Here is a 27,552-nt window from a genome sequence, read left to right on the forward strand (position 1 = left end):
GTGATAATGATGGATTGTGTATATATTTGGGATAATAGTATTGAATCTTTTGAGTATTATACTATTGAATTTTGTGCTTACTTGAATATGTGAAATTTATTAGATGATACTATTTACATGATTATGACTTGTTGTGTGATGAAAAGTATGTGAGATTAATGAACTGTAGAAGTATGATGTGTATAGTAGCTATTGATACTTGTGATGTGATGATTTTATATGTCTGAATCCTAGCATGCAATTTATCATATGCCCACTTATATGATTTGATATCTCACCCCTTCTCTTGTTTCGCCGTTGCCTTTATATTGGTAACGTGCAGGTATTCAAGTGTGAAGATTTAGTTGTCGTTACTCGAATCGGTTGTCGCTCTGATACGTAGCACTCTGGGGGGAACGATTTATATCATTCATGATGTTGTTGTTTAATTGTGTTATCTTGGTTGAACAAAATGATAAGTTAACTGAGGATATTTTATTGAATACATTCTTAAGTGATTCCGCTGTGTTTTAATAAAATAAGTTATTCTGTTTCAAAGGTGCTATGTATCCGCTTTATGCGACGAGTTGATTTGTTTTGTTTTTATTATGTGACGCCTCATTTGTTTATTGAGAAATTTTGAAACTCTGATTTATATATATTTTTCGGGTAGAAATGGGGTGTTACAACGTCCGAAGAGAGTGCACTAGAAGCCATCACTCACTATATTTTCTCACAAGACCTATTCTTCAGGATTGGAGCTCCACATCATCACGATTCATAGATTTTCTGAAAACAAGGTCACCACAAGCATTATAAAAGGAGAGCAGTTATAAACAGAAAGGCTCTCGTCCAATTCTTAATTTTTCAATTCCCAAGTTCAGAACTCTTTTAATTTTCCTTAGTTCTTAAGCAGTCAATTTACCTTCAAACAACAATAGTTTTCTACACTGGGGGGGCTATTGCAATCATGGTTTTAGGATTTATTTATCGTTCAATATGTAATTTCAAGAAGCAACATCTACACTTTGTGGGGGATTACGACTTGATACTCGGAGTTTAGCATAATTCCAATTTCCTTTATAAATTCCAGGTTTTAATTTTATATGCATTTACTGTTTTTATATTTAGTAATGATAATTGAGTTATTGGTTGTTCACTGTTATTCTGTGTTTGAATTGAAAAGCATGTCCAGCTAATTTCCTTGATACCGGTATGTAAGTCGTAGAACCAAAGGGGTTCAGTAATAATTTGGTGTGAATATTCATAAAATACTTTTCTGGTTTTGGTTTCCAAATATAATATTAAACCGTTTTGTTACGAGAGTAAAAGAAAAGCAAAGGTTAGAATCAACACTACGAGAGTTCGAGGTTTTAACCGGATATTGGAAATCGAACATTAATTTTAAATACAGCGAGAGCGCTTTAGGATTAATTAGATTCTATTTGTTTTCAAAAAGTATAATTAGATTTTAAATAAGACAGAGAGAGTAAGCATTTATATTTGATAATATAATCTGAACCAATAAATACGAGAGTGTGAGATAAAGTTTTTTAAATTGATAGTTTCTACTGAAAGAGTGTTTTAATACTTACAATAATGTCGAATGACTTACTGAATCTCCAAAGTCTGACTATTGCATACCGGTGTCTTGCCTTTGATTATTTAACTTAAACTTTATTTAATTTCCGTTTCCACCTAAACCAAAGAAAATCATAGCTTTAGCTTACGTAGTAACATTAGATCGTAATAAATTGATTACCAGTCCCTGTGAGTTCGATATCTTTTAAATTTACGCAATTAGACTGTGTGCTTGCAATTAGTAACATTAGACTCATTTTTTTTATTTTTCAAACATAAAATGAAATTGCTATCTGATCAAATTTAACATTATTAATTTAACTTAAAATTTACAATGTGTGTTAAAAAGTGTTTTTCAAGTGATTTTTTTTTTAATATTTAGGGCATGGTATAGTACTCCAAATTAAAACAAGTTATTTATTTGATCATTTGCGGCATTATTGTATTCTAGTTACTACATTTTTTTATTCAATACTTACATTTGGTTTCTTCAATTCCTTCAAATAAGATTTTATTTTTAGGACACAACTTACCTACAATTCCTTCTATGTCGTTTCGCAATTGTTTTATAACTTATACAATTATCTTCCGGTCTGTTTTTTAATTTTTCTTATTTCCAGTAATATTCAGCTATTGTGAAATTTGTTATCTTTTCTATGATATATCGTGACAATTCCGCGGTACAAACCAGTACCCCTACACACCTGCACTCTTGCGAACACATATGTAACACACCAAAACAGTGTTCGCGCACTGGTAATCAGACCAAATTTCGTGTGAACACACTGGTAAATAGGTCCAAATCTGTGTGAACGATGAGGTAACACACCAGTACCGTATGAACCCATAACGCACAGGTTACAGATGAGGTAAAACAATGTGATTGACGTACTGAATCCCCGAAGTCCGACCATTGCATACCGCGCGGTGTCTTGCCTTAGATTATTTAACTTAAAACTTTATTTAATTTCCGTTTCCTCCTAAACTAAAGAAAATCATAGCTTAAGCTTACATAGTAACATTAGATCGTATTAACTTTTTTTTATAAGCATAGATCGTATTAAATTGATTACCAGTCTCTGTGAGTTCGATATGTTTTAAAACTACGCGATTAGATTGTGCCTTGCAGTTAGTATCCCGATACTCATAAAGTCGCGATCAATTGATAATCAAGTCAAATTGCTCATTTTTGTATTTTATAAACATAAAATGAAATTGCTATCTGATAAAATTTAACATCATGAGTTTAACTTCAATTTACAATAGTGTGTTAAAAAGTGTTTTTCAAGTGAGTTTTTTTAAAAAGAATATTTTGGGCATGGTATAGTACTCCAAATTAAAACAACTTATTTATTTGATCAACAATAACAAGATATATCAGTGTTTTAAAAACCAGACCGGACCGGCTGGTCGGACCGGTCGAATCGGGAACCGGTCTGGTTCAATAGCTGGATCGAGAATGTCATTGAACCGGTATGAACCGGTCAAAACCGGTGTGAACCGCTAAAACCGGGAAAACCGGCGGTTTTTTTGAACCGGTGGTTTAAATGTACTTTTTTATTTTTTATTTTTTTTAATTTTAAAAAATTAAAAAAATGTCATTTTGACTATTTTAATTAAAAAATAAAATAAATAAAATAAAAAAATGGTTGTAGATGCGGTTGATTTTATTACAGATAATTTTGATATTGAGGAAGGAGATCCCAACATTAAAACAAAATTTCTTTTATTGAAATTAAATTTAGTAGACAATTAAATTATTTTGTTATAAATTATTCAATTAAATTATGTTGCGATTAAACTTTTGTTTGTATTTTATAATTATGTACTATTTGATTGTGTGTGATACCTATGTGTAAAATTTGAATTTAAATTATGAACTTGTGAATTTTTTTATAATATGATGTTTTGAAAAAATTTAAGTACTAGTAGGGACTGAATCATCTGGTTCGACAGATTTTATACCTATATAATTTTGTTATAACGACCGGTCTATTGAACCGAATTATCCGGTTTAACCCGGTTTAGTCATGCGGTTCGACCACTGACCCAGTGGTTCGACCAATAAACCAGTGACCGGATACCCTCACCAGTTTAATGTCCGGTCCGGTTATTTAAACACTGAGATATATACAAAGGCTCAGAATATATTACAGCTCTATCAATCACGATTTTTCAGAAGCAGAACTGGCATAAAGCTGATTAAATTGTCATCACAGTCAAATGTTAGTAAAATCAAAACCTAATTTAATATAAATATATCAAATTCAAATGTAATGTTTGCCTCTATGACTAGCTTTGGTTTTCATGGCAAATATAAGAAAACAAGCTAAAGGTGTAGTGAGGCAAATTCAAAAAACAAACAAGCAAATCAAGCTGATATTAAGCCATTACTTTAACACAGGTCGGCCGTGAGAACTACGGAGACAGCAACACGAACGGCGGCGATCAAGCACGTGCATCGGGGCTTTCGCGTCATGAAAATTATCAGAGATGCCCGGGAGGCGTTGTGCTGAGATGAGAAATTAACGAAAATAACCTTTATGTGCGAGTTTTGGGATGAGATGATATTGTAGATCTAGATCATCCACTGCGGAACCCTTATGATGGAATGATTATTATTGGGAAGGTGATGCTGGTTGTTATAGAGCAGAGCCAAAACCCTAAAACCCGAACTTTGTGAGCCAATGGTAGAAGTGTGGTGGCTATGGTTGTTGATGTGATAATAATATTATTGAATTTTGAATGAGGCTTAGATGTTATTTTATGAAGAATAGAATTATAAAGGTGAAAATTCAATTACATATTAGAAATAAGCTTGAGAATTTGATACAAGCAAAAATTCCTTATCGTTGATATTGAAATAAAGTGAAAATGACTGATTGTATGATCTTCACACACACACAAAAAAAACTATAAATATAAATTATCATATCAATCAAAAATTGGACTAAATTCGTCGGATCCACCTCAAAGGATATGCATCATCAAGTCCATAATCACCATTGAAGATAGTAAATTAGGTCAAAATCTATTCAACAGATTTGCATTCATCATGATGTCATTATTATTCATTGCAATTTCATCATTATTCGGCGCGGTTGGTTGTGGTGGCGGTGGTGGTGGAAGATGGCCATGACTCATCATTGCAATGTCTTCATTATTGGACATGGTTGGTGGTGGCAGCGCCAATGGTAGCAGCAGTGACTGTTCCATTTGGATTTGATTTTCACTTTGATGAATATTACTGTTTCTATCATCTGCTTCAATCCTTCTGCCAATCTCCTTAAGATTCTGATCAATCATCCAAGCAAGATGATTCAAACCAGCCACCGACATATCCTTCTGCACCACGTTCCCAGCACTGAGACATTCAAACAAGAACATGGTTCTCTCTTTCTCTCTGTTGTCTTTCCATTGCTTTTCAAATTGCTTTTCAGCCTTCGAAATCCTTTCTTTCAGAAAACTCTCCTGATTCACCATCTTTTTTCTTTGTTCGAACTCAGACTTTGTCATGAATTTCGAAAGCACATTTTGTACTCCAGACGCCGATGGCCAGATCTCAGGTTGTGGTTCGTAGGGGCCATATATTATGGCACAAGCCTCTACACCGCAAAGGGTTGCTAGTTCATCAATCTTCTTCACTAAACCCTTCTCTCGATTCTTGTATGTTGATTTCCTTGCGGTATCATTCTCAATGAAAGCGAGCTTCACCTTTTTTCTAGCCATGGCTTTGACAAGAAAATAAGATGAAAATCGATAGAGAAAAGGAAGAAAGTTGATGGTTGTGATTTTTGTTTTCTGAATAATGTGTTGTATATATAGGCCAAATTTGTTATACGTACGATGCATGTGTGTTATATTTTCCAACTGCCATTTTCTTTCAACGGTAAAATGTCTCTTTATGACATTTAATTTTTGACATTTTTACAAGGATGTATCTAGAATCTAAATCTCTAGATTCATGTACATAGATTTTTTATAATATGTTTGGGATAATTCATAGTATTTATCTACGCTGGAACCACGTACGGGATATTTCATAGTGGAGAAGGATTGGAGTTTGTTGGGATAAAGGGTGGTGGGCTTCTTTGGATTTTTTTTTTTTTTTGCATTAATATGCAAAGGGAGGTTTGTTTGGTATTGAAAGGAGATTGTGGTGTTTTTATTGTATCATCTTTCATAATAAAAATCTATTTTACTATTCATTTGTAATATTTCAATTTTTTTAAAAGTTGTGTTTTATTGGAGTTTTTTAATCAACTATTAAATTTTTACTAGTATACATTTTTATAAGTAATTTGTATTTTCTATCGTATTTTTCATCATGTATTTTTATCAGTTTTTTGAAATGTTTGATAAAAACTCATGTTTTTCATATGTTTATCATATATTTTGAAAAAATTGATAAAAATACATGCATTTTTATCACATATTTGGTCTTGAATTGTTTTCAAAGATGTATCCCCGGATTGAGGCGAGTCAAAAAAATATCAGAGTATTTAAAATTTCATACAACACAATTAGGATGTTACACTAAGTAACCAAACAAACACCTTGAAAAACAAACAGACATCACCGATGCCAAAAGCATACACACCTGCCAATAACATGATACATAACACACGGAAGATATGAACATATATAAATACGTATAGCTCTCACTCTCAAAGAGGAGTTTTCCAAAATAAAGTGTTTACAATACACAATGGCACGTTATCATATATACATGTTCAAAAGAGTCATATACAAATAAATAACAGCAGACTCCCGACTACCCGGTGTTACGTATCAGAGCAACCGACAAGACCAACAAGAGAACTACCTCTTCCAAAAGACTCCCAAAGCGGCTAATCTGCAGGATGCCACTCAAGCATCAAATCAGCAGAAGGGTGAGAATATAATTCATAATGAAAGCATGACAATTATAGTAATGCCAACAAGTATCATCAATAATCATACAACAAAGTAATCCACTAAGTCAACCACAAACAATATATAAGTAATGCGACACATGAATGATAACATAAATTATAAAGACTGACGATGATGAATGAGACTCGACTATGCATATGCATGTGGTACCAAATCCGGAGTAAAACTCCTCCTTGTCATTATGACAAATACACCTGCCGAGCATTATGCTGGGACTTTATTCCACTCAGGAAGCCCGCAGGCTGTCGTCATCGAGCACGCAGCTCCCACTGATGACCTCTTGCCACTCAGGCTAATATACCGTTACCGAGCATTAAGCTCCTACTGGTAACCATGCCCGCAGGCCATCTGTTAACAGCATTCCGCCATTAACGTATTGAAATGTTATGCTGTGCAAATATATGACTCTTTTACACGACAACAACATCATCAACAATATAACACGATCATACACTCACGTTACATCGTTTATATTCTATCCAAAAGGATACATCACCGATTAATAACATCGTTATCAATTACATCACACCATAATTACCACACAGGCATTAACAAGCACACAGCACACATTCACCGTCAAAACATACTAGCCACATCGGCATAAATGATCGCATAATTGCATCACATCAAATTAATATTGGACATTGGCCCACAACTCCATCAATACATCATCAACAAGTTGTAATAACAACAATTCAACAATGATAATACATCATTCTCATAACAACAATTACTTGCCATAAGGCCACACATCATGTTAATAACAAACAACCAAACATTGTCACATATTAAGAATGAACATTCATTAATACATAACACATATGAACATGATCTCATGTTATCAACAACTAATCACATACCTCGTACCAATACGATAACATTCACACAACACATCATCATGATTTATCATGCACTAGTTCACAAAACCATTTATGAAAATCAACCAACCACTACTACATCCTACATCATTAACAATTACCACCAAGCACTATGATTATTTACCAATCATATCGCGCATATAAACAATTATGTGTTTTCATCAACAACCCTCATAACCAATTAATAACAAGCTAACCAAGCCTATACTATCAGATAGAACATCCAACTAGCTTCCTAACACTTCGAACGGCGTATGAAACAGAGCTACGAATCAAAAGTTACAAGGTTTCAAAGTTTGGATAATTGAACATACTACACAACTCATCACTTGATCTTAATAAAAATAATGGGATACTACATACTATGAATCATTTAATTAGATAATAATATAGTTCATTGCGTTAGCTTTCCAACGCTTCGAACGGCGACAAAATCGGAGTTACGGTTCAGGAGTTATGAAGTTTCAAAGTTTTGGAAAAACAGAAAATGCTGTCGTCCGCTTAAGCTCCGCTCAGCGGACCTTCGCATAGAATTTTCTGCAACAGAACCTCCGCTCAGCGGACCCATCTCCGCTCAGCGGACCTGCGTAAACCCAGAAAAAACCAGAACGAACCAGAACTGTTCCAAGCCCCTTATACCCACCAAAACCACTCCCAAACATCATTATAACACCAATACAACACATACAAACCATAGAAACAACCTAACATCAAACTTTTCATGGTTGATTCATCAATCTATCTCAAAACCTAACTTTTATCCAAACTCAATCAAGCCATAGAAATGGAAAAGAAAGCATGATCAATGAAGGTATCTATCATCATACTACACATACACACCACAAAATCATGTTTATAACTTCTAAACTCACAAAACTCACAAATCCACCATTGTTGGTCAAGCATAGAAATAAACAAGAACAAGAACAAGAACAAGACTATAAGAATCATACATCCAAGATAAATTAGATTCACCCCCTTACCTTGCTATTGTGACGATCGGCAATCGATTCGGTTGAGAATCCTCCACTTTCTCTTGTTTTTCCCCTTTGCTCTTCTTCTTCCTCTCTTCTCTTTCTTTCTCTTCTTTTTCTTTCCATCCTCTTTCCTTTCTCACAAATATCTCCTTCTTATAAGGAAAATATCTACCATGCGGAAATGACCAAAATGCCCCTACGCTCAAATATCGTTCCAACGCCCCAAAATGCGGAATATTACCTTAATGATATTTCTAGTACCAAAAATATGAAAACCTTCAATTAAATATTAGTCCTCCATCCCGAACTAATACCGACTGAAACGACTCCAAAAACGGTAAAATTCCAATAAACGTCACAAACGTCCAAATTAAGCATATACTTATTTTCCGGGCGTTACAACGAGAGGCGTCAGTGTCTACCCACAAACCATCACTTCCACCAACCATGTTGATTTCAGTGATCATAGCAATGAATTGCTCATCAGCCAGGTTAACCTGTGCATTAGAGCCTACAAGTTTAAGCATGCTCTTACATCTCTTAGCCATATGACCCAGTTTTCCATAATTATAGAAAGTGAAAATCGGAGCGTCATTTATTTAAGTTAGTGGTTGCTGTCTAGAAATCGGAGTAGATGAGCCCCTTGAGGGATTCCTATTCTTAATTCTGTTCACAGCATTGCGGTTCTGATTCTTTAATGGTTTTCCCGTATGCTTCAGAAACGCGCCGAATCTCTATTTGTCTTTTGAAACAACTAAGAGGGTGAGTGATCAGACTCTCGATTGAAAACTCTTTTGTTTTATGTCGAAGCATGTTTTGGAAATCTTTCCAACCAAGGGCAGTTTGTCAATGATAACAACAATTTGAAATTGTTCATTGAGGGGCATACCTTCTGTAATGATTTCATGAGCGATCTTCTGAATTTCGTGGCTTTGAGCTTCCACAGATTTTTCATCCACCATCTTATAATTCAAGTAGCGGCTAGCAACATGTTTCTCTGTACCTGCTTCTTTAGTATCGTATTTCTTCTACAGAGCCTCCCATACCTGTTTAGCAGTCTTGTAATTACTGTAGTAATCGTACAGATCATCAGTAAGACTGTTGAAAATGTGATTTTTCCAAAGATAATTATTCTCTTGCCATAGGGCGATTTCTTTCCTAAGCTGTAATTTATCTTCCGCATCTTAAGTTTTTGCAGCAGAGTCTAAATTAGACGTTTTTGGGGTCTCGTCTGATTCCACCGGTGTCTTACCATTAGTTAGTTCAATTGATCCAGAAGGAACAACATGGATATCCTCAGTTAGAACATTGGAAACCTTCTTTAAATTTAAGAACAATTTCATCTTAGCTTGCCAACGTTTGAAGTGAGAACCCTCAAACTTAAATGGTGTTTCAGACACAGTAGCAGCCGCGGTAGTTCCGATAATTTCCTCAGTAGACATGATAGTTAATACAAACGTCTTAAAGTTGTTGTTTTTCGAACTTGAAAATATTTCGACGAAGGAAGTTATCGACTGAGTCGAGGATCGGTACGCTTTCTTTAAGACGTTTCGCGGTACTGCCAAAATTATGCAAAGCAGCTCTTAATAGCCACGACACCTCCAGGATAAAACAGCTCGTTCACAAAAAGGTTACGATTATCACTTGCACTGTGATGAATCATTCAAAGAACTACACCTTCAGAAGTTCACTCTTAAGTCATTTGTACGGAATAGAGCACATCCAGAAGGATCAATTGCAGAAGGTTTTTTGGCCAATGAATGCTTGAACTTTTTCTGGTTTAATTGCAGTTCATGGTATGTCGTTTTCTTTTCTTTCAGCCACGCGGTTCTAGAGATAGGTATATTTGAATTTAGTTTTTGTTAAGAGTATGTTCAGATTTTGAATGTGACTCTAGTCTACATTGTTTTTGTTTTCTTGCTTGTGTTTTTTTATTGGATGTGATATAAATTGCAGAACATACATATCTATTGTCATGTTTATTAGGTGTGTTATAAATTGCAGAATATACAAAAAAAAGTCACATGTGGCTACTATATTTATTAGTAAAATTTGTGTGATGAAATATTTATTTTTCTTAGTAAATACTGAAATATTTATTTTTGGTATGATAAATAATATTCAAGTGTATATTTATAGAATTTGTATGGATGCTATCATGACATAAGTTTAGTATCTCTTGCGACTTTTATCGTTGTATTGCTCTGTTGCGTTTGCATATCAAGTCTAAGTTGCAGTATGAATTTCTTTTATATGAATAGAAAGCTAAGTCAGCTTGTTAGTTTATTCTTATTATTATATTTTGATTCTATATTGTTGTTGTCAACTTATTAATTGAATGTATTACAACAATGGCAACAAAGAGAAAATTGAATATTGGGAGTCGTAGGTCAAAAGACTCAAACCTTATCTCATGCCAAGGAAGTAATGCTGAAGAAACTCATCCAACCTCATCTCATGCCCAAGGGAGTAATGCTGAAGAAACAAGGTCCAATCCAAGTCATGTGGAAGTTGGCATACATGAGTCTAGAGATTCCTACTCTATTCCTTCTGATGTAGAAGCAGAAGAAGACCTACAAATTAATAAAGGTTTAAATTATATATAGATGTTCTTATGTAGAAGACCTATAAATTAAAAGAGGTTAGAATTATGTTTTCATGTCTTATGTTTTACTTGTAGATGTTCATCCTAAAAAAAAAAGGCCCAACAAGAATGTTAGATGTATGGACACTGACAGTTGCATAATTGTTAATTTGGACAAGTATGGTCGACTCATTAGTCCCAAAGGTATGACTCTTACACGTTTCATAGCAAGTTTGGTTCGAAATAAACATTATGCTTCCATTAAATACAAGTCTTGGAAAGATATGCTTGACAAGGAAAAAGATGTCATGTTGGAACAAATAGAGGTATTATACATACAAATTTATATTTAAATCATGATGAACCAAATTTTTATCACTAATGTTGTAATTACTTAACACATCTCTTTTTGTATAGACTACATTTGAGTTCAATCCTCCTATGAATGACACTACAAGACAAATGTTGAAATTTGAGATGAATATTAAATGGAAACAATGGAAGTGTGATTTAAAATCAATGGAATTTGACCCAGGTAAGACGGAAGAAGAAGTTGCATCCTTTGTACCAAATCTTCGAGTTGACCCAGATCAATATTGCAAATTGGTTCATCATTGGTTTTCTGACAAAGCACAAGTAAGTCAAATTGAAAAGAGATTATGTCAAATTATAAAAATATTCGAACTTGGTTTCTTCTTTTGACTAACATTATGTTGTATCAATTGTAGAAAGTAAGTAAAATTAATAGTCAGAGTCGTGCTAAATATGAAGATATTCATTGTATGGGTACCAAAAGTCTCCCAAAATTAATTAATGAAAAAGTTTGTTAATATTTGAACTTTTAATTGAGTAAATTGTATTTACAAAACAAATTACTTATAAATTGTTTGATTGATGTTAGAAAAAAAAGGCTAAAGGAGTGTCGCCCACACACAAAGAGATTTACATTGATTCTCGTACTCGTAAAGATGGTTCTGTTGTTAATGAAAAGGCTGAAAGATTTATTGTAAGATTTTCTTTCATTCATACCTTTTTTATTATCTAAATTGTACTGAACCGATGTTTGAAATTAATGGAACTTGCTGGTGGTTTTTTATTTGAATTTTCTTGCTTTTGGATTTCTAATTATGATTCATCTCTTTAATGGATTAGGAAATTTAGCATGGATTTTTAGGCACTGTTTTATTTGAAATTGTGGAGTAGTAAACTTGGCTTGATGAGTAATTATGGATTAGTAAACTGTTTTTCAGGCACTATTAATATTAAAACCATAGAATTTCAACAATGACTTGGACTATTCAACAGTGATTAGTAAACTTAGAATGTTCTTAAAGAAATGGTAATCAATATGTCCCATGCCAATATGAATTTCCAGGCACTGTTTTTGGTGAAATTATGGATTAATAAACTTAATATGATGAGTATTGTAATTTCATAATTTACTGATTGTTATTGTAGAATATGTTGCACTTAATTTTGAACTCAACAGTGGTTTCTTTTATAGATTTGTAATGTTATTGTTTATGTTTTAAATCAACAATTGTGTTCAACCTCTCTGCTATTACTTGGCTGATATTCTCTATGCTATTCGGCAAGTATTGGTGTTCTTATTTAGTTCTTCCCATGTTGCATTTTGTCTTATTCTATTTAATATAATATTTCAGGAAAAACTAAACAAACATAATAATGAGGCTGAAACTTCTCAATCGGTCCAAAAGATACAAAGTCATATGCCTTGGAAGGATGACATTTACTCCCAAGTAAAAGGATCTGAAAAGAGGGGACATAAGCGTTGTATAGGCAATATTCCGAAACCTAAAAAATCAAAAGCTTTTTGTCCGAAAATCAAGAGTTTAGGGATGAACTTAAGAAAATGCGAGAAAGACAAGAGAGGACAAATGTGTGTATGGAAAATATGATGTCAGTGATACAAAATTGATTATCTCAAGAAGATTTGAATGTTTTTTACAAGCTGCAAGACATATATATTATATTTTACTTTTCGAGTTCATATTTCAAATAGTATGAAAACATTCATTAAGTTGAGTTTGTAACTTATTTTATTTTATTTTCAATACGCTACAGATGCTTCTAGTGTCCCAAACCAAACAAATTCTCAAAGTCCATGCACTGATGAAGATGGAAGAAAGGAAGACTAGAAGCAAACGTCCGTTACCAACAGTTTTTTGCCTTTTACCAACGGTTTTTATATGTTTACCAACAGTTTTTTGCCATTGGTACATGTCAATTTTCTTGTAGTGATACGGTGAAAGGAATGAGCGTCAGATGTCAAGCTTGACTGAGGAGATGACGACTCTGACCATACGCATGGATGAGTTGCAAGAATACATTCACCATGTGGGTATGCCTGGACGCGAACGAGCCTGAGGAAGAGCAAGAGGATATGGGCCAGAGTAGATTGCACCTAGCTACTACCTTCCTTTTTCACCTTATTTTGAAACATTGGTCACACTGTTAGATTTAAGTGTGGGGGGGAATTTACCGCTTTCTAATTAGATTTCCTTTTTCATCTATTTCCCTTAAATAAAGAATTTATGTACTATCAAACTCTTATATGCAAATTTTCGTTTATTATTTGACTTCCTCGGTTTCTTGAGTCATAACGAAAAATTTCGTTAGTTAATCGCAATGTCTTGACGCACTCGAAAAGTGTATAGGTTGCTCACGCTTAAGATATGTTATAAATTTGAGTAAAATTAAACAAAATTGTTACTGTCTTGACACTCACCCCACCCCCCCGAGTATGCAAGATTGATTTGAGTACCTATTATACCGAAACCTTAAGCTTTATTTTAAAAGTAGCCCCAAGTAGTTTATTTAGCATTCAGCATCGTCTTAAGCATAAACTACGTAGAGAATCGATGAATATAAGTGAATGATCCCAATATTTAGATATCTGTTTCACTGTTGGACTTAATCCAACGGATGCAAACCTATAAAATATAAAAGAAAAGAAGAACAAGGAAAAACCCATTGTCGGTTGGTTCTGAAGTGTCTGGTACTAAACTTGTTAGGGCGGACTACGGTCCGATCCCCCAAATACGCAATTGGGTATATAAAAGGAGGTTACCACATATATGTGTCAAAAACCCCACGCTTAAAATGATCATATTCACTAACCGGCTACTCTATTATGTGCGTGTAAAGGTAAAGGGCTTAATCTGATTGCGCTCGAATGAAAACGGATGAAATAAAGCGAAAAGAACTAGGTTGAGCTATAATAGCATGATTTAGATTGGTCTGCATAAAGTGGGAGTTGTTTAGTATCATTACTGTAACTTTGGTGTTGAAATTGAGCTTTTATTGTTGTAACAAAAATATCTCGCAACCGCGTACAATTTGATGTTGTGTCATGTATTTGTGTTTAACTCGTGTTTAACAATGATTATTTGCTTGAAGACAAGCAAAGGTTCAAGTGTAGAGGAGTTTGATAACACGAAAATACATCGCATATTCGGCTTGATTAGCATGAATCAATTTACTGTCTTCATTGATTATGTTGCATTACATTGGTATTTTTAGTGTGTTTCAGGTAACTATATTCAACTAAGCTTGTATGAGAGAAGAGGAAGGAATGGGAAGAAAAATGAGCTAAAAAAATCAAACTTTGGCAGAAGTAACAGAAGTAGCAGCAAAATCTCATGACAGAAGACTGTGTCGTCCGGCATAGCCTCATGCCGCCCGCCACAGCTCTAAAATGTGTGCCCCTCGGCACACATTGTATTACGATCGGCATAGCTCCAAATTTTAGTAATTAAAATATGTGGTTTCCCCACGTCAGAAGAGAGTGCACTAGAAACCATCACTCCCTATATTTTCTCACAAGACCTATTCTTCAAGATTGGAGCTCCACAACATCACGATTCAAAGATTTTCTGAAAACAATGTCACCGCAAGCATTATAAAAGGAGAGCAGTTATAAACAGAAAGGTTCTCATCCAATTCTTAATTTTTCAATTCCCAAGTTCAAAACTCTTTTGATTTTCCTTAGTTTCTTAAGCAGTCAATTTACCTTCAAACAATAATAGTTTTCTACACTGGGGGGCTATTGCAATCGTAGTTTTAGGATTTATTTATCGTTCAATCTGTAATTTCAAGAAGCAACATCTACACTTTGTGGGGTATTGCGACTTGATACTCGGAGTTTAGCATAATTCCAATTTCCTTTATAAATTCCAAGTTTTAATTTTATATGCATTTACTGTTTTTATATTTAGTAATGATAATTGAGCTATTGGTTGTTCATTGTTATTCTGTGTTTGAATTGAAAAGCATGTTTGGCTAATTTCCTTGATACCGGTATGTAAGTCGTAGAACCAAAGGGGTTCGGTAATAATTTGGTGTGAATATTCATAAAATACTTTTCTGGTTTTGGTTTCCAAAAATAATATTAAACCGTTTTGTTACGAGAGTAAAAGAAAAGCAAAGGTTAGAATCAAGACTACGAGAGTTTGAGGTTTTAACCGGATATTGGAAATCGAACATTAATTTTAAATACAGCGAGAGCGCTTTAGGATTAATTAGATTCTATTTGTTTTCAAAAAGTATAATTTGATTTTAAATAAGACAGCGAGAGTAAGCATTTAGATTTGATAATATAATCTGAATCAATAAATACGAGAGTGTGAGATAAAGTTTTTTAAATTGATAGTTTCTACTGAAAGAGTGTTTTAATACTTAAAATAATGTCGAATGACTTAATGAATCCTCGAAGTCTGACTATTGCATACCGGTGTCTTGCCTTTGATTATTTAACTTAAACTTTATTTAATTTCCGTTTCCACCTAAACCAAAGAAAATCATAGCTTTAACTTAGATAGTAACATTAGATTGTATATTAAAATTATGCAATTAGACTGTGTGCTTGCAGTTAGTAACATTAGACTCATTTTTTTTATTTTACAAACATAAAATGAAATTGCTATCTGATCAAATTTAACATCATTAATTTAACTTAAAATTTACAATAGTGTGTTAAAAAGTGTTTTTCAAGTGTTTTTTTTTTTTTTTGATATTTTGGGCATGGTATAGTACTCCAAATTAAAACAAGTTATTTATTTGATCATTTGCGGCATTGTATTCTAGTTACTACATTTTTTTTATTCAATATTTGCATTTGGTTTCTTCAATTCATTCAAATAAGATTTTATTTTTAGGACACAACTTACCTACAATTCCTTCTATGTCGTTTCACAATTGTTTTATAACTTATACAATTATCTTCCGGTCTGTTTATTAATTTTTCTTATTTCCAGTAATATTTAGCTATTGTGAAATTTATTATCTTTTCTATGATATACTGGTGACAATTCCGCGGTACAAATCAGTACCCATACACACCAACACTCCTGCGAACGCATACGTAACACACCAAAACAGTGTTCGCACACTGGTAATCAGACCAAATTTCCTGCGAACACACTGGTAAATAGGTCCAAATCTGTGTGAACGATGAGGTAACACATCAGTACCGTATGAACCCATGTGAATGCACAGGTTACATGACCAAAATTCGTGTGAACTCACGTGTTATTATATTTTTTGTACAATTAAAACAAATAAAAGTAAATTTATTTAAATTAATGTATGAATTCAAACACGATAGTAATATGTTATTTTTTAATGAAGTAAAGTATTTAATATATATATTTCAAAAGAATTTTCACCCCAAAATACAATAATTATTAAAATAATATATGCACTATTTGAATACATATTATGGTTAAATATGTATTTGGTGCCTATAAATTATCGAATTTTGATTTTGGTCCCTATAATTTTTTTTTAAAGATTTCTGATATAGTCTAATTCTACAATTTTTTTATATTTGTAAAAAGTCGAATCTATACAATATTTATCACATTGAATTTTTTTATTAAAAACATTTTCTACAAACATTTATTTATTTTTAAACAATGCTACATCTATATTTCAATTTAATATGAAAATATTTTTCAATTTTTTTACTTAATATTATATGTATCTGATAAACCCGGTCCAACCCACACCAGAACCCGTGTGAACGCACGGGTTTCCCACTAGTTTGTTTTCAAAAAGTATTATTAGATTTTAAATGAGACAGCGATAGCAAGCATTTAGATTTGATAATATAATCTGAATCGGTAAATACGAGAGTGTGAGATAAAGATTTTTAAACTGATAGTTTCTACTGAAAGAGTGTTTTAATACTTAAAACAATGTCGAATGACTTACTGAATCCCCGAAGTCCGGCCATTGCATACCGCGCGGTGTCTTGCCTTTGATTATTTAACTTAAAACTTTATTTAATTTTCGTTTCCCCCTAAACCAAAGAAAATCATAGCTTTAGTTTACATAGTAACATTAGATCGTATTAACTTTTCTTTTATAAGCATAGATCGTATTGAATTGACTACCAGTTTCTGTGAGTTCGATATATTTTAAAACTACGCGATTAGATTGTGCCCTTGCAGTTAGTATCCTGATAGACTCATAAAGTCGCGATTAATTGATAATCAAGTTAAATTGCTTATTTTTGTATTTTACAAACATAAAATGAAATTGCTATCTGAGAAAATTTAACATCATGAGTTTAACTTAAATTTACCAAGTAGGTTCACCCTGCGTACTGGATCTTGGGTTAACCATAACCTTAGACAAGTTGGATTGTTAAAAAACATCATCGGTAGCAAATACAAGAATAAAAATAAAACACAAACATAATATAAGCCTCATAGAAATCCATTGTCATATGAATGTCCCTTCACCAAGTAGGTTCTCCATGTAAACAGGGGCTTGGATCCAAAACACCTCATACAGTTCGGATATTATATAATCATAGGCCAGTATAAATAATCATAGGCATAATATTTAGCACACTAACATACATCAACGATAACAAGATATATACAAAGGCTCAGAATATATTACAGCTCTATCAATCACGATTTTTCCGAAGCTGGCATAAAGTTGATTAAATTGTCATCACAACCAAATGTTAGTAAAATCAAAACCTAATTTAATATAAATATATCAAACTCAAATTTAATGTGTGCCTCTAAGACTAGCTTTGATTTTCATGGCAAATATAAGAAAACAAGCTAAAGGTGTAGTGAGGCAAATTCAAAAAACAAACAAGCAAATCAAGCTGATATTAAGCCATTACTTTAACACAGGTCGGCCGTGAGAATTACGGAGACAGCAACACGAACGGCGGCGATCAAGCCCGTGCATCGGGGCTTTCGCGTCATGAAAATTATCAGAGATGCCCGGGAGGAGTTGTGCTGAGATGAGAAATTAACGAAAAATAACCTTTATGTGCGAGTTTGGGGATGAGATGATATTGTAGATCTAGATCAGCCACTGCCGAACCCTTATGATGGAATGATTATTATTGGGAAGGTGATGCTGGTTGTTATAGAGCAGAGCCAAAACCCTAAAACCAGAACTTCGTGAGCCAATGGTAGAAGTGTGGTGGCTATGGTTGTTGATGTGATGAAGACCATGATTACCAGTCTCCTTGCGAAAATAATATTATTGAATTTTGAATGAGGCTTAGATGTTATTTTATGAAGAATAGAATTATAAAGGTGAAAATTCAATTTCATATTAGAAATAAGCTTGAGAATTAGATACAAGTAAAAATTCCTTATCGTTGATATTGAAATAAGGGAAATTCTACGGTGCATTCGCCCGTTTGACTTCAGTGGTGAAGTCACTGTCTGACCAATCAGAATTAAGCCCTAAGCCCTAATAGTGCCACAGTGGACTGAAGCATTAAATGACCTTATTGACACTTACTGTGGTAATTTTATAGTTTATATATTGCAACTTAGTCCCTAACATATTAATATTGTTTTTAAAATGTAATATTTTTATAGACAAAATCAATTAAATTAAAACAAATTAATCAACTCAACAAATTAATCAACTCAACAAATTAATCAACTCATCTCCATCTCCCTCACTTCATCATCGTGAACAGAAATTGAAAATAAAAATTCTTCATCCATCATCTCATCTTGGCATTTTTTCCCAACTACAAACTCAACGCAACAGTTATCGTCTCATCTTGGCATTTTTTCCAAACACTGCAAACTCAACACAACAGTAAGCGTCCCATTCACAGGTTCGTATTGAGCACGCTGCTGCAAATGTAAATGATAAAATGGTTGTTATATTTGTTTGAATAGTTAAGATTTACTGATTTCAAATTGGGAATTAGGGTTTAGGATTGGGAATTAGGGTTTATGATTGAATTTGTTTTATTTACATGGGATTTATATTTGATGATTACGAAATTTTAATTTTGGTGGGTACCTTTGAATCAGGTCGATTGATTTAATAACGTAATAAGGAATTGTGATTGATGCTTGAAATTGTTTTCTGTACATGGGTTTCCTATTTGATGATTTGGAAATTTCAATTATGTTAAGTATCTTTGATTTGAATAGGAAATTAGGTACTGTGATTTATGTTGATTTTTGGTGTGTTAACAAATGTGTTAATTCAGGTTTACCATGAAAAACACCGACCATTATGATTCGTACGACTATCGATGCCGTGACAGTGGTACATCTGATTCTGAATCCGACAATGGTCGGGATGACAGTAATTCGGTGTCCAGTGCGTACCAAGGTTCAAGTGATGGTGATGGCGATGGCGATGGTGATAGTCACGGTGAAAAATTTGTTGAATTTGATGCAGTTGTAGGTGATAGAACAGTGAAAATTAATGCCCTTACTGCTGATGAAATTCGTGCTATGGAATTCGGTACAGTTGATGAAGCTAATGTGTTTTATTTCAAGTATGCTAAATGTAAAGGGTTTGCCATTAGGAAAAGTGATGTTAGGACAAGATCGACTGAGGATGGACAAACAATTATAATGAGGCAGTTTGTATGCAATAAACACGGTCTAAGAGATACAAAACACTTAAGGAGGCTTGATAGAAAAAGAGAACACAGACCTACGACCCGCACTAATTGTCCCGCTAGGCTTCGTGTGCATTACAACCCCCAGAAGGATATTTATGTAGTGACATGTTTTGAAGAGGCTCACAACCATGAATTAACACCATCTAGGTTTGTCCACTTACACCCCATTTATCGTGAGATTACTGCAGCAGATAGAGCTCAAATTGACGGTCTACAGTCAAATGGAATTAGAACTTGTCATATAATGGGGTACATGGTTGCTCAGAAGGGTGGACACGATCGTGTTGGGTTTACAAAGAAGGATCTGTACAATTATTTTGATAGTAAAATGCGTGCTAATATTAAAGATGGTGACGTTGCCGCTGCTATAAATTATCTAACTGTGAAGTCATCTACTGATCCCATGTTATATGGTAAATATGCCGTAGACATGGATGGACGAATGAAGTCTCTTTTTTGGGCTGATGGAAGCAGTAGATCTGACTATTTTTGTTTTGGCGATGTGATTGCGTTCGACACGACTTACAAGAAGAACAAATACAACTACCCATTGGTTATATTTTCAGGGTGTAACCACCACTCTCAGACAGTTATTTTTGGTGCTGCGTTGGTGTCAGATGAAACGACAGAGACGTATAAGTGGTTGTTGGAGTGTTTTTTAGAGTGCATGGAAAATAGATACCCAGCAGCAGTTGTAACAGACGGAGATGGGGCGATGAGGGAATCTATAAAACAGGTGTTTCCGGATGCGACACATCGTTTATGCGCTTGGCATTTGAACAAGAATGCGTCTGAGAATGTAAAGAACTCGGCATTTTTGAAAGATTTTCAAAAAGCCATGTACTCTAATTTTACAAAGGATCAATTTGAAGAGTTTTGGTCAAAAATAATTAAAGAAAACGGACTTGAAGGAAATCCTTGGGTTGCAAAAACGTACGAGAACAGGTCACTATGGGCAACTGCATATCTACGTGAGAAGTTTTTTGGACGTATAAGAACTACGTCTCAATGTGAAGCCGTCAATGCAGTCATCAAGAGTTATGTCAGGAAGAAAGGCTGCATTTTTGAATTTATGCACAATTTTGATCAGGCTATGAGATCTTATAGAAACAATGAACTGATTGCCGATTATAAATCAAAGTTTTCAGAACCTGTGATGACTACTCAACTGCGTGCCCTTGAGAGCCATGCTGCGAATGTTTATACTATGGAGATTTTCAAGGAAGTCAGAGATGAAATAGTGAAGGCTGGATCATTGATTGTTAAGGAAAAGTTAATTCGCAACGGATTTAAGACTTATCGATTTACAAAATATTGTTGTGATAACTATGACGTAGAGGTTGTGTATGATGGTGAAACACTTCAATGTGAGTGTAGGTTATGGGATTCTCATGGGATTCCATGTTCTCATATGTTTGGTGTCATGAAGGAAGAACATGTTAGTCTCATTCCCACCGGTTTGATTTTGTCGAGATGGACGAAGGATGCAAAAATTCAGTACTTGAACGTGAATTGTAATGGTTCTGATGATTCTAAAATGATTGAGCTAGCTCGGTTTGGTGCATATTGTTCTGCATTTACTGCCTTTTGCAATGAAGCTTCAAAAAGGGAAGGTGTTTATGGGGAAATAATGGGTGACATTCTGAAGTTACACAAAAAGTATTGCAGTACGGACGATCCTATTTTGGCATCGAACTCAGTTGTAGGTGATCCAAATATTGTGAATAGCAAAGGTGCTCCAAAGAAAAGAAAGAATGACATAAAATCTATTAGGCGATGTTCTAAATGCAACAGTAGAACTCATAATGCAAGGAGTTGTTCGGTAATTTCGAAAGCTATATTCTGTTCGTTTGAGTCAATCTGTTGCTCTTTTGATAAACATAGTAGTTTCTGTTGTATAATTTGCAGGTTGCGGAAAACGCGCCAACTGAACAAAATGTTGGTATGACGTCGCGGCCAGTAACTGATTCATTCAGCCAGGTTGTGAAGGTATTATGTTTTTTTTAATACAAGCTCTGATATGCTGTATTAATTATAACGTGTTATTATTTGTATCACAAGAATAATTTGTTTGTTAAAACAGAACAAGAATGGAAAAAGAGGTCGCATTGGTGGAAGTAGTGTGCAAAATAAATGTACAGAACCACCGAACTCTCGTGGCGCGAATGTGACAGCGACTTCTCGTGCGGAAGTTGGAAGCACAAGCATACCCATGCCTGCAATGTATGGATTGCAACCCGTGTTGCCAGCGGTACAACCGATGTTGCATCCAATGCATGTACAACCGTTAATCCCACTATATCCAACGACAGTTGCGGAAAATTCGGGTTCGTGTTTCGGTAGGCCACAACGACTGATGAACAATGGTGGTACTTGAACGAGCAAATAAGTAGCTGTAATTTGACCAGGCATGACTTTGGAGGTGATTTTTAGTGGTATGACAAGGTTTAGGTTAGAATACATGCATCTATATAGGTTTTTTGTGTCATAGCATATAGTTTGTAAGTTCAGTGGAGTCAAATCAACACTGATACAGTTTATATGTTCTACTGTCAGTCACCTAATTCTATGAGTGCAGTAGTGGTTATATTACCATCATGCATTAATATTTTTTTTCACCTAAAGTTAATGCCATTGAATGAGGTTTAGGTTAGGTGTAACTATACCTATATAATTTTTCCAATATATATAGTAGTAGTACCACCAAGAGAGGAAAAAATAACATAAGGAAAAAAATCTTGTTATAAAAGTGAATTGTTAAGTGTTCTTGCTCTTGAGAAATGTCCAGTGGTGAATCCCACTCAGTGACTTCAAGTGATACGTAATTATGTTTATCATTTGCTTACATATTTGCGTTTACGTATAATTTCATTGTTTGCTTTGTAATTTTAATAGTTGCATGTTTATCTTTTTGAAGGATGGATGAACAATGGGCTGAGTATTTAGGTAATTACGTTTACGATGAGGTTGAACAGAATGTCGATCTCAGTGACATTGAAAGTGATGAAGGTGAAGAAGAGATGGATGAAAATTTCGGTGATCCCGTGGTTGAAGAAAATGGCATTTCATTCAATTATCGTGTCACTGCTGCTTGTGTAAGAGGAAAGAATGTTTTCGTAAGTAATCTGGACCGGTTATTTTAATCGACATGTTGGTATGTTAGATATGCATGTATTGGTAATGATTTTGTGCTATGAAACATATATAAAATGCAGCACTTTCCATCTAATGTTGCTGCCAATTGGTTATTGCCGTTGCAAACTGAGATAGACATTGTCGATGTTCATACCGATGCTGTTTACCCATGTGTGTTGAAGACTGGTAGGAGGCCAGGGGAGAGATATCTTTGCTTAGGTTGGTATGAGTATGTTAAAGCAACTCGTCTGAGGGCTGGTGATGTTCTTGAGTGCACTGTGGCAGATCCTCCTACAAGAATGTTTGTTCGTTTTATGATGTAATACGAATAATTTTAGGTGTATAATTAAACTTGGTTGAAGATGGAAAGTAATTTTCTTTGATGTTTTGTTAAGTAGTTGGTATGTAGTTTGTTTTGATGTTGTCTGTTTTGGTGTTGAAATGAATCAAATGTTGAGTTTCATTATGTACGTTTGCAGTGTAATGAAGTATTGTATCTCTTGTGTATAATATTAAATTAAATCTTAGCATTTTGCATCATTCAGTTAGCAGTTTACTCACTACAAATATTTCAGATGAGAAGTTTCTTTTTTCTATAAATGAATAATTTGTTTTCTGATAAATCAAGGCATTAGTAACAAAAGCATAAACAACAACAACAACCATAAATTAGGTCATTAGGAACAGAAACGTGAACAACAACAACCATAAATTAGGTCATTAGTAACAGAAACCTTAATCCGGAAAATACTTTGCATATTCATGCTTTTTCATTTTTGCACCCCCTGAATTTTGAGCATTGCATGGGTTTTTGCATGGATCCTTACTCCGTACAAATACTTTTTGATATAAAAAGTATATAAATCATGCAGATAAACAACAGAATGTGCTATGATTAATACAACCACAAAAAGGGCCCAATCTTAATAAACTGGGGTCAACCATAAAATTTCCCAGCAATAACAATCACTTACATTAAAACTTAACAAACACATACAAAATACCCAATATACTTCACTTCACATCACAACTAACATTGTATCTGGAACATTATAAATAAAACTTAATAAACTTCCATAATTGTTTACAATATAAAATTATAATATTACAAATAGTAACTTTCAAAAAAACCATTGCAACTATGATCCTCCTCGGTGCCCCTATGGGGTTGCAGCCCTACGCTCAACATATACCAATATTTCCTCCACCGGTGGGTATCGGATGACAAAATGGAGTTTGTCACCGACCTTCAAATCAGCTTTCCTTACGTAATCAAACCACGCCCCACACAGATATGTCTCCTTCTTCTCTTCCCTCTTCTTTATCTCACAGTAGTATGGTTCACCCTTATCACAGTCAAGTAAAACAATGTTTGAAATTTGGCGGAGAAGGCAACTATCAATCACATTTGCTGGAAATTGCTGCAAAGGTTTTCACAGAATGTCAGATTCTTTAAAATAAACAACTGACTTCTGCTGTTATAGGAAATCAAATAAAAACAAGACATACCATCACATTCTTGCGCATCTTCTTTGCATCAAACACTTCTCTAACCCAATACTCTTCATCCTGATTCACAATGATCGTAGTGTACACCCTGTACCAAAGCCAAAACATCATATAAAGCCTGTTTAGAAACTTCCAACTCAACATCGAAGCAACTTATTTCAATATAATATACGTTCAAAATAGATTTACCTATTGCTGTCGGATGATATACTTGTGAATTCATAGTCGACGCTTTGAGCATCGGGGGCTTCCGAAGAACCTATTGCCTTACCCTTTAGTTTCCCGTTACCTCCGGCATCAACTTCGCGATGACCTCCTCTCTTGCGTTTGCCTTCCATGCCCTCATCGATCACCACACCTTGGGTCGGACGAATTAACCTATCTTCGCTCTGCCAAAGTTTATTCTTTCCTTTCTCCACGGAGAGCTTGTCGTTGATCGTAGAACTGGTAACCTCTTGCACACAACGTTGTCCGGAAACCCCCTCGCCAGCTACACCCTTTCCCTTCGCTTTTCCCGACACCTTACTATGTTTATTACTCCTACACATGGTCCAATCAAGTAAAGAAACGTTAGTATCATACTTGCTCCCTAATCATACAGGTTTTTATGGTAAAATACATGTTCATATTCATAAAACACACTTCAGAGTTACCTCCTGGATGCAGCATTTTGGAGAGAGGCTCTGTAAACAGATGCATGGTAGCTTTTTCTTGAATCGACACCAGTACTGACTGGAGCACTTTGAATGAGCTCCTTGGCAGGTTCCTTTAGTGGATCAAGTCTGTATTTTGCTCGAAGATTACACACTTCCACCTCGACGGAGAGCCTGTCGTTGATCGTAGAACTGGTAACCTCTTGCACACAGCGTTGTCGGGAAACCCCCTCGCCAGCTACACCCTTTCCCTTCATTATTCCCGACACCTTACTATGTTTATTACTCCTACAAATGGTCCAATAAGTAAAGAAACGTTATTATCTTACTTGCTCTATAATCATACAGGTTTTTATGGTAAAATACATGTTCATATTCATAAAACACACTTCAGAGTTACCTCCTGGATGCAGCATTTTGGAGAGAGGCTCTGTAAACAGATGCATGGTAACTTTTTCTTGCATCAACACCAGTATTGACTGGAGCACTTTGAATGAGCTCCTTGGCAGGTTCCTTTGGTGGATCAAGTCCGTATTTTGCTCGAAGATTACACACTTCTACCAACTGTTTACAAAATTCTTCGTAGCTATACATTTTCCTGATGTTTTTTTTCTGGAGCAATCGTTTTTTCAGATACAACTTATGACATAGGTACAGCTGTTGAAGTTTCTTTTCATCAAAGTGTTGAAGATTGAGTTTCTCAGCTCTGCAACATTATAACATGCAACAAAATTGTTTATAAAATCCTGAAGATTGTATCAAAAACCCTAAAGTATGTAAAATCTATGATATTTAAATCAACAAATTTGCGTGGTATTCAATGGCATAAACAAACACAAATTACATAAACCGTAAATGTGTACCAAAAACCCTAAAATTTGTAAAATCTATAACATTTAAATCAACAAAATTGCGCTACATTGTATGGCATAAACAAAACACATGTTACATGAATCCTAAAACCCTTTCGATTTGGATATCAGGAAAGCAGAGATGAGTTAAAAACGAAGAGAACAGATACTAACCTATTTGAAGAAGACATGATGTCGTCTGAAATCCAGTGTTGTTGTTGGAGTGGATGTTGCGCAAAGAACAACAGTTAAACGGTGAGAGAGAATGCAAAAGAAAGAAAGTGGAAGAACCGAACAGTTTGCATGCAATGTTACCTTTACCAACTAATGATATACCAAATCTTTGGTCAGATGAAAAGTTGCAATGTTACGATTTACCAAGTAATGATATATCGAATCCTTTGTCATAGGCGTGATATGTTTTTTCAATATATTAAATACTTAAAATTAATCAAGATTATCATTTTCTTATTAAAAACAAACACAGGTATTCATTTTTCATTATCAGTTTTCTTTTCTTAAAAAATAATTAAATAAGTTAGAACATTGGTAACTTAAACATAAACCTAGAAATTAAAAACCATAGATTAGGTTGTTGTTCCAGAAATTACATTAGATAAATTAATCAGACATTTTAAAATATGCCATGACAATAAAAATCCAAGAAAATAAAAACAAAGTCTTAAAAATCTTGGACATTTTCCCTTCATTTTGCAGTTTCATCTCCATCTGCTCTCCTGTCTTGTCTCGAAGTTCTTTAACAATGCAATGCAAATCCTTCAAAAGCTCTGAGCAGCTGCAACATATTGACCCACTGTGTGTTGTTGCGTCGTGCGAATCCAGAATTACATTTCTTGCATCCATAGTTATTTTCCGATTATATGGAGGTCGACCATCAAGTTCATCATCCCAAATGAACAAACTACAACATCGCCATGCCTAAAAAACATCATAATTAACCATATTCACTATTAAATTAACCAAGTCCATTTTATAATACAGATTATAAAAAACGAAATCGTGTAGCATATTTTCCAATCAAACTCACCTCCACATTTGCACATTTCCAATATCTCCTTTTAGGGTTATTTCTTGAGTTGGATATAAACAACTTCATTGGTTTATTGCAACCACATTCAGGGATTTGGGACGCTTCGGAGTTTGCAACAGATGAAGATGACATGGTTTAATGGAAAAGGGATTTGGGATGAGATGGTTTCAAAACGTAACATTCTCGAACTCCATTTAAAGTGGCCAACATTAAAGTGGTATAATAGGGTCCAGCGATGGGTGTTGAGGGAGTATATAATCAGCCGTCCGAATTAAATCACCGGTTGATATCTATTAGAGACAAAATGATCACAACCGTGCATGAGATCTATATTTTACCCAAATTGATCACAGCCACCCACTTTATATTGATAGAATTGGACCACATAAATAAATCCAATCTATTGAGAAGTTTTTAAGTACAGTGGATTTGATGCTTTAGGCTGTTTTTAAGTATTATATTTTGTTACAATGCATAACATTAC

At 34.4% G+C, this 27,552-nt stretch overlaps 4 protein-coding genes and 4 non-coding genes across 9 annotated transcripts; 3 read left to right on the forward strand and 5 right to left on the reverse strand.

Annotated features, from left to right (window-relative positions):
- Positions 1-3,693: 3,693 nt before the first annotated feature.
- LOC131593830 (small nucleolar RNA Z223) lies at positions 3,694-3,785 on the reverse strand. The gene has a single exon (XR_009281208.1). It is a non-coding gene; the product is annotated as a small nucleolar RNA Z223 (small nucleolar RNA).
- Positions 3,786-3,939: 154 nt separating this feature from the next.
- On the reverse strand, positions 3,940-4,075 carry LOC131593879 (small nucleolar RNA snoR134). Its single transcript, XR_009281255.1, has one exon. It is a non-coding gene; the product is annotated as a small nucleolar RNA snoR134 (small nucleolar RNA).
- A 449-nt stretch (positions 4,076-4,524) lies between these two features.
- LOC131656485 (agamous-like MADS-box protein AGL80) lies at positions 4,525-5,332 on the reverse strand. Its single transcript, XM_058926194.1, has one exon. It carries the CDS (start codon positions 5,287-5,289, stop codon positions 4,585-4,587), a length of 705 nt encoding a protein of 234 aa, XP_058782177.1. The 5' UTR covers positions 5,290-5,332; the 3' UTR covers positions 4,525-4,584.
- A 5,369-nt stretch (positions 5,333-10,701) lies between these two features.
- Positions 10,702-12,853, forward strand: LOC131658723 (uncharacterized). The gene is made up of 6 exons (XM_058927989.1): positions 10,702-10,939; positions 11,031-11,260; positions 11,352-11,570; positions 11,663-11,665; positions 11,836-11,940; positions 12,599-12,853. The coding sequence occupies exons 1-6, from the start codon at positions 10,702-10,704 to the stop codon at positions 12,851-12,853; spliced, it is 1,050 nt and encodes a 349-aa protein (XP_058783972.1).
- Positions 12,854-17,662: 4,809 nt separating this feature from the next.
- Positions 17,663-17,777, reverse strand: LOC131593835 (small nucleolar RNA Z278). Its single transcript, XR_009281213.1, has one exon. It is a non-coding gene; the product is annotated as a small nucleolar RNA Z278 (small nucleolar RNA).
- A 307-nt stretch (positions 17,778-18,084) lies between these two features.
- LOC131593880 (small nucleolar RNA snoR134) lies at positions 18,085-18,220 on the reverse strand. Its single transcript, XR_009281256.1, has one exon. It is a non-coding gene; the product is annotated as a small nucleolar RNA snoR134 (small nucleolar RNA).
- A 383-nt stretch (positions 18,221-18,603) lies between these two features.
- On the forward strand, positions 18,604-22,246 carry LOC131658724 (protein FAR1-RELATED SEQUENCE 5-like). The gene is made up of 4 exons (XM_058927990.1): positions 18,604-19,062; positions 19,447-21,691; positions 21,778-21,858; positions 21,953-22,246. The coding sequence occupies exons 2-4, from the start codon at positions 19,454-19,456 to the stop codon at positions 22,244-22,246; spliced, it is 2,613 nt and encodes an 870-aa protein (XP_058783973.1). The 5' UTR covers positions 18,604-19,062; positions 19,447-19,453.
- On the forward strand, positions 21,801-23,462 carry LOC131656486 (uncharacterized). Of its 2 annotated transcripts, none has more exons than XM_058926195.1 (4): positions 21,801-21,858; positions 21,953-22,304; positions 22,787-22,985; positions 23,085-23,462. In XM_058926195.1, the coding sequence occupies exons 3-4, from the start codon at positions 22,788-22,790 to the stop codon at positions 23,325-23,327; spliced, it is 441 nt and encodes a 146-aa protein (XP_058782178.1). In that variant the 5' UTR covers positions 21,801-21,858; positions 21,953-22,304; position 22,787; the 3' UTR covers positions 23,328-23,462. The 2 variants fall into 2 exon arrangements, with proteins under 2 accessions (XP_058782178.1, XP_058782179.1); XM_058926196.1 differs by having other exon boundaries at positions 21,953-22,291.
- Positions 23,463-27,552: the final 4,090 nt, after the last annotated feature.

This window comes from Vicia villosa, linkage group LG3 (genome assembly GCF_029867415.1).
Source record: "Vicia villosa cultivar HV-30 ecotype Madison, WI linkage group LG3, Vvil1.0, whole genome shotgun sequence".
Classification (NCBI taxonomy): domain Eukaryota; kingdom Viridiplantae; phylum Streptophyta; class Magnoliopsida; order Fabales; family Fabaceae; genus Vicia; species Vicia villosa.

Coding starts and splice junctions, on each gene's coding strand:
- LOC131656485 (XM_058926194.1), bottom strand. CDS start 5,289: ATGGCTAGAAAAAAGGTGAAGCTCGCTTTCATTGAGAATGATACCGCA.
- LOC131658723 (XM_058927989.1), top strand. CDS start 10,702: ATGGCAACAAAGAGAAAATTGAATATTGGGAGTCGTAGGTCAAAAGAC. Junction 11,261..11,351: donor TCATGTTGGAACAAATAGAG/GTATTATACATA, acceptor CTTTTTGTATAG/ACTACATTTGAGTTCAATCC. Junction 11,941..12,598: donor AAAAGGCTGAAAGATTTATT/GTAAGATTTTCT, acceptor ATAATATTTCAG/GAAAAACTAAACAAACATAA.
- LOC131658724 (XM_058927990.1), top strand. CDS start 19,454: ATGAAAAACACCGACCATTATGATTCGTACGACTATCGATGCCGTGAC. Junction 21,692..21,777: donor ATAATGCAAGGAGTTGTTCG/GTAATTTCGAAA, acceptor TATAATTTGCAG/GTTGCGGAAAACGCGCCAAC. Junction 21,859..21,952: donor CATTCAGCCAGGTTGTGAAG/GTATTATGTTTT, acceptor TTGTTAAAACAG/AACAAGAATGGAAAAAGAGG.
- LOC131656486 (XM_058926195.1), top strand. CDS start 22,788: ATGGATGAACAATGGGCTGAGTATTTAGGTAATTACGTTTACGATGAG. Junction 22,986..23,084: donor TAAGAGGAAAGAATGTTTTC/GTAAGTAATCTG, acceptor TATAAAATGCAG/CACTTTCCATCTAATGTTGC.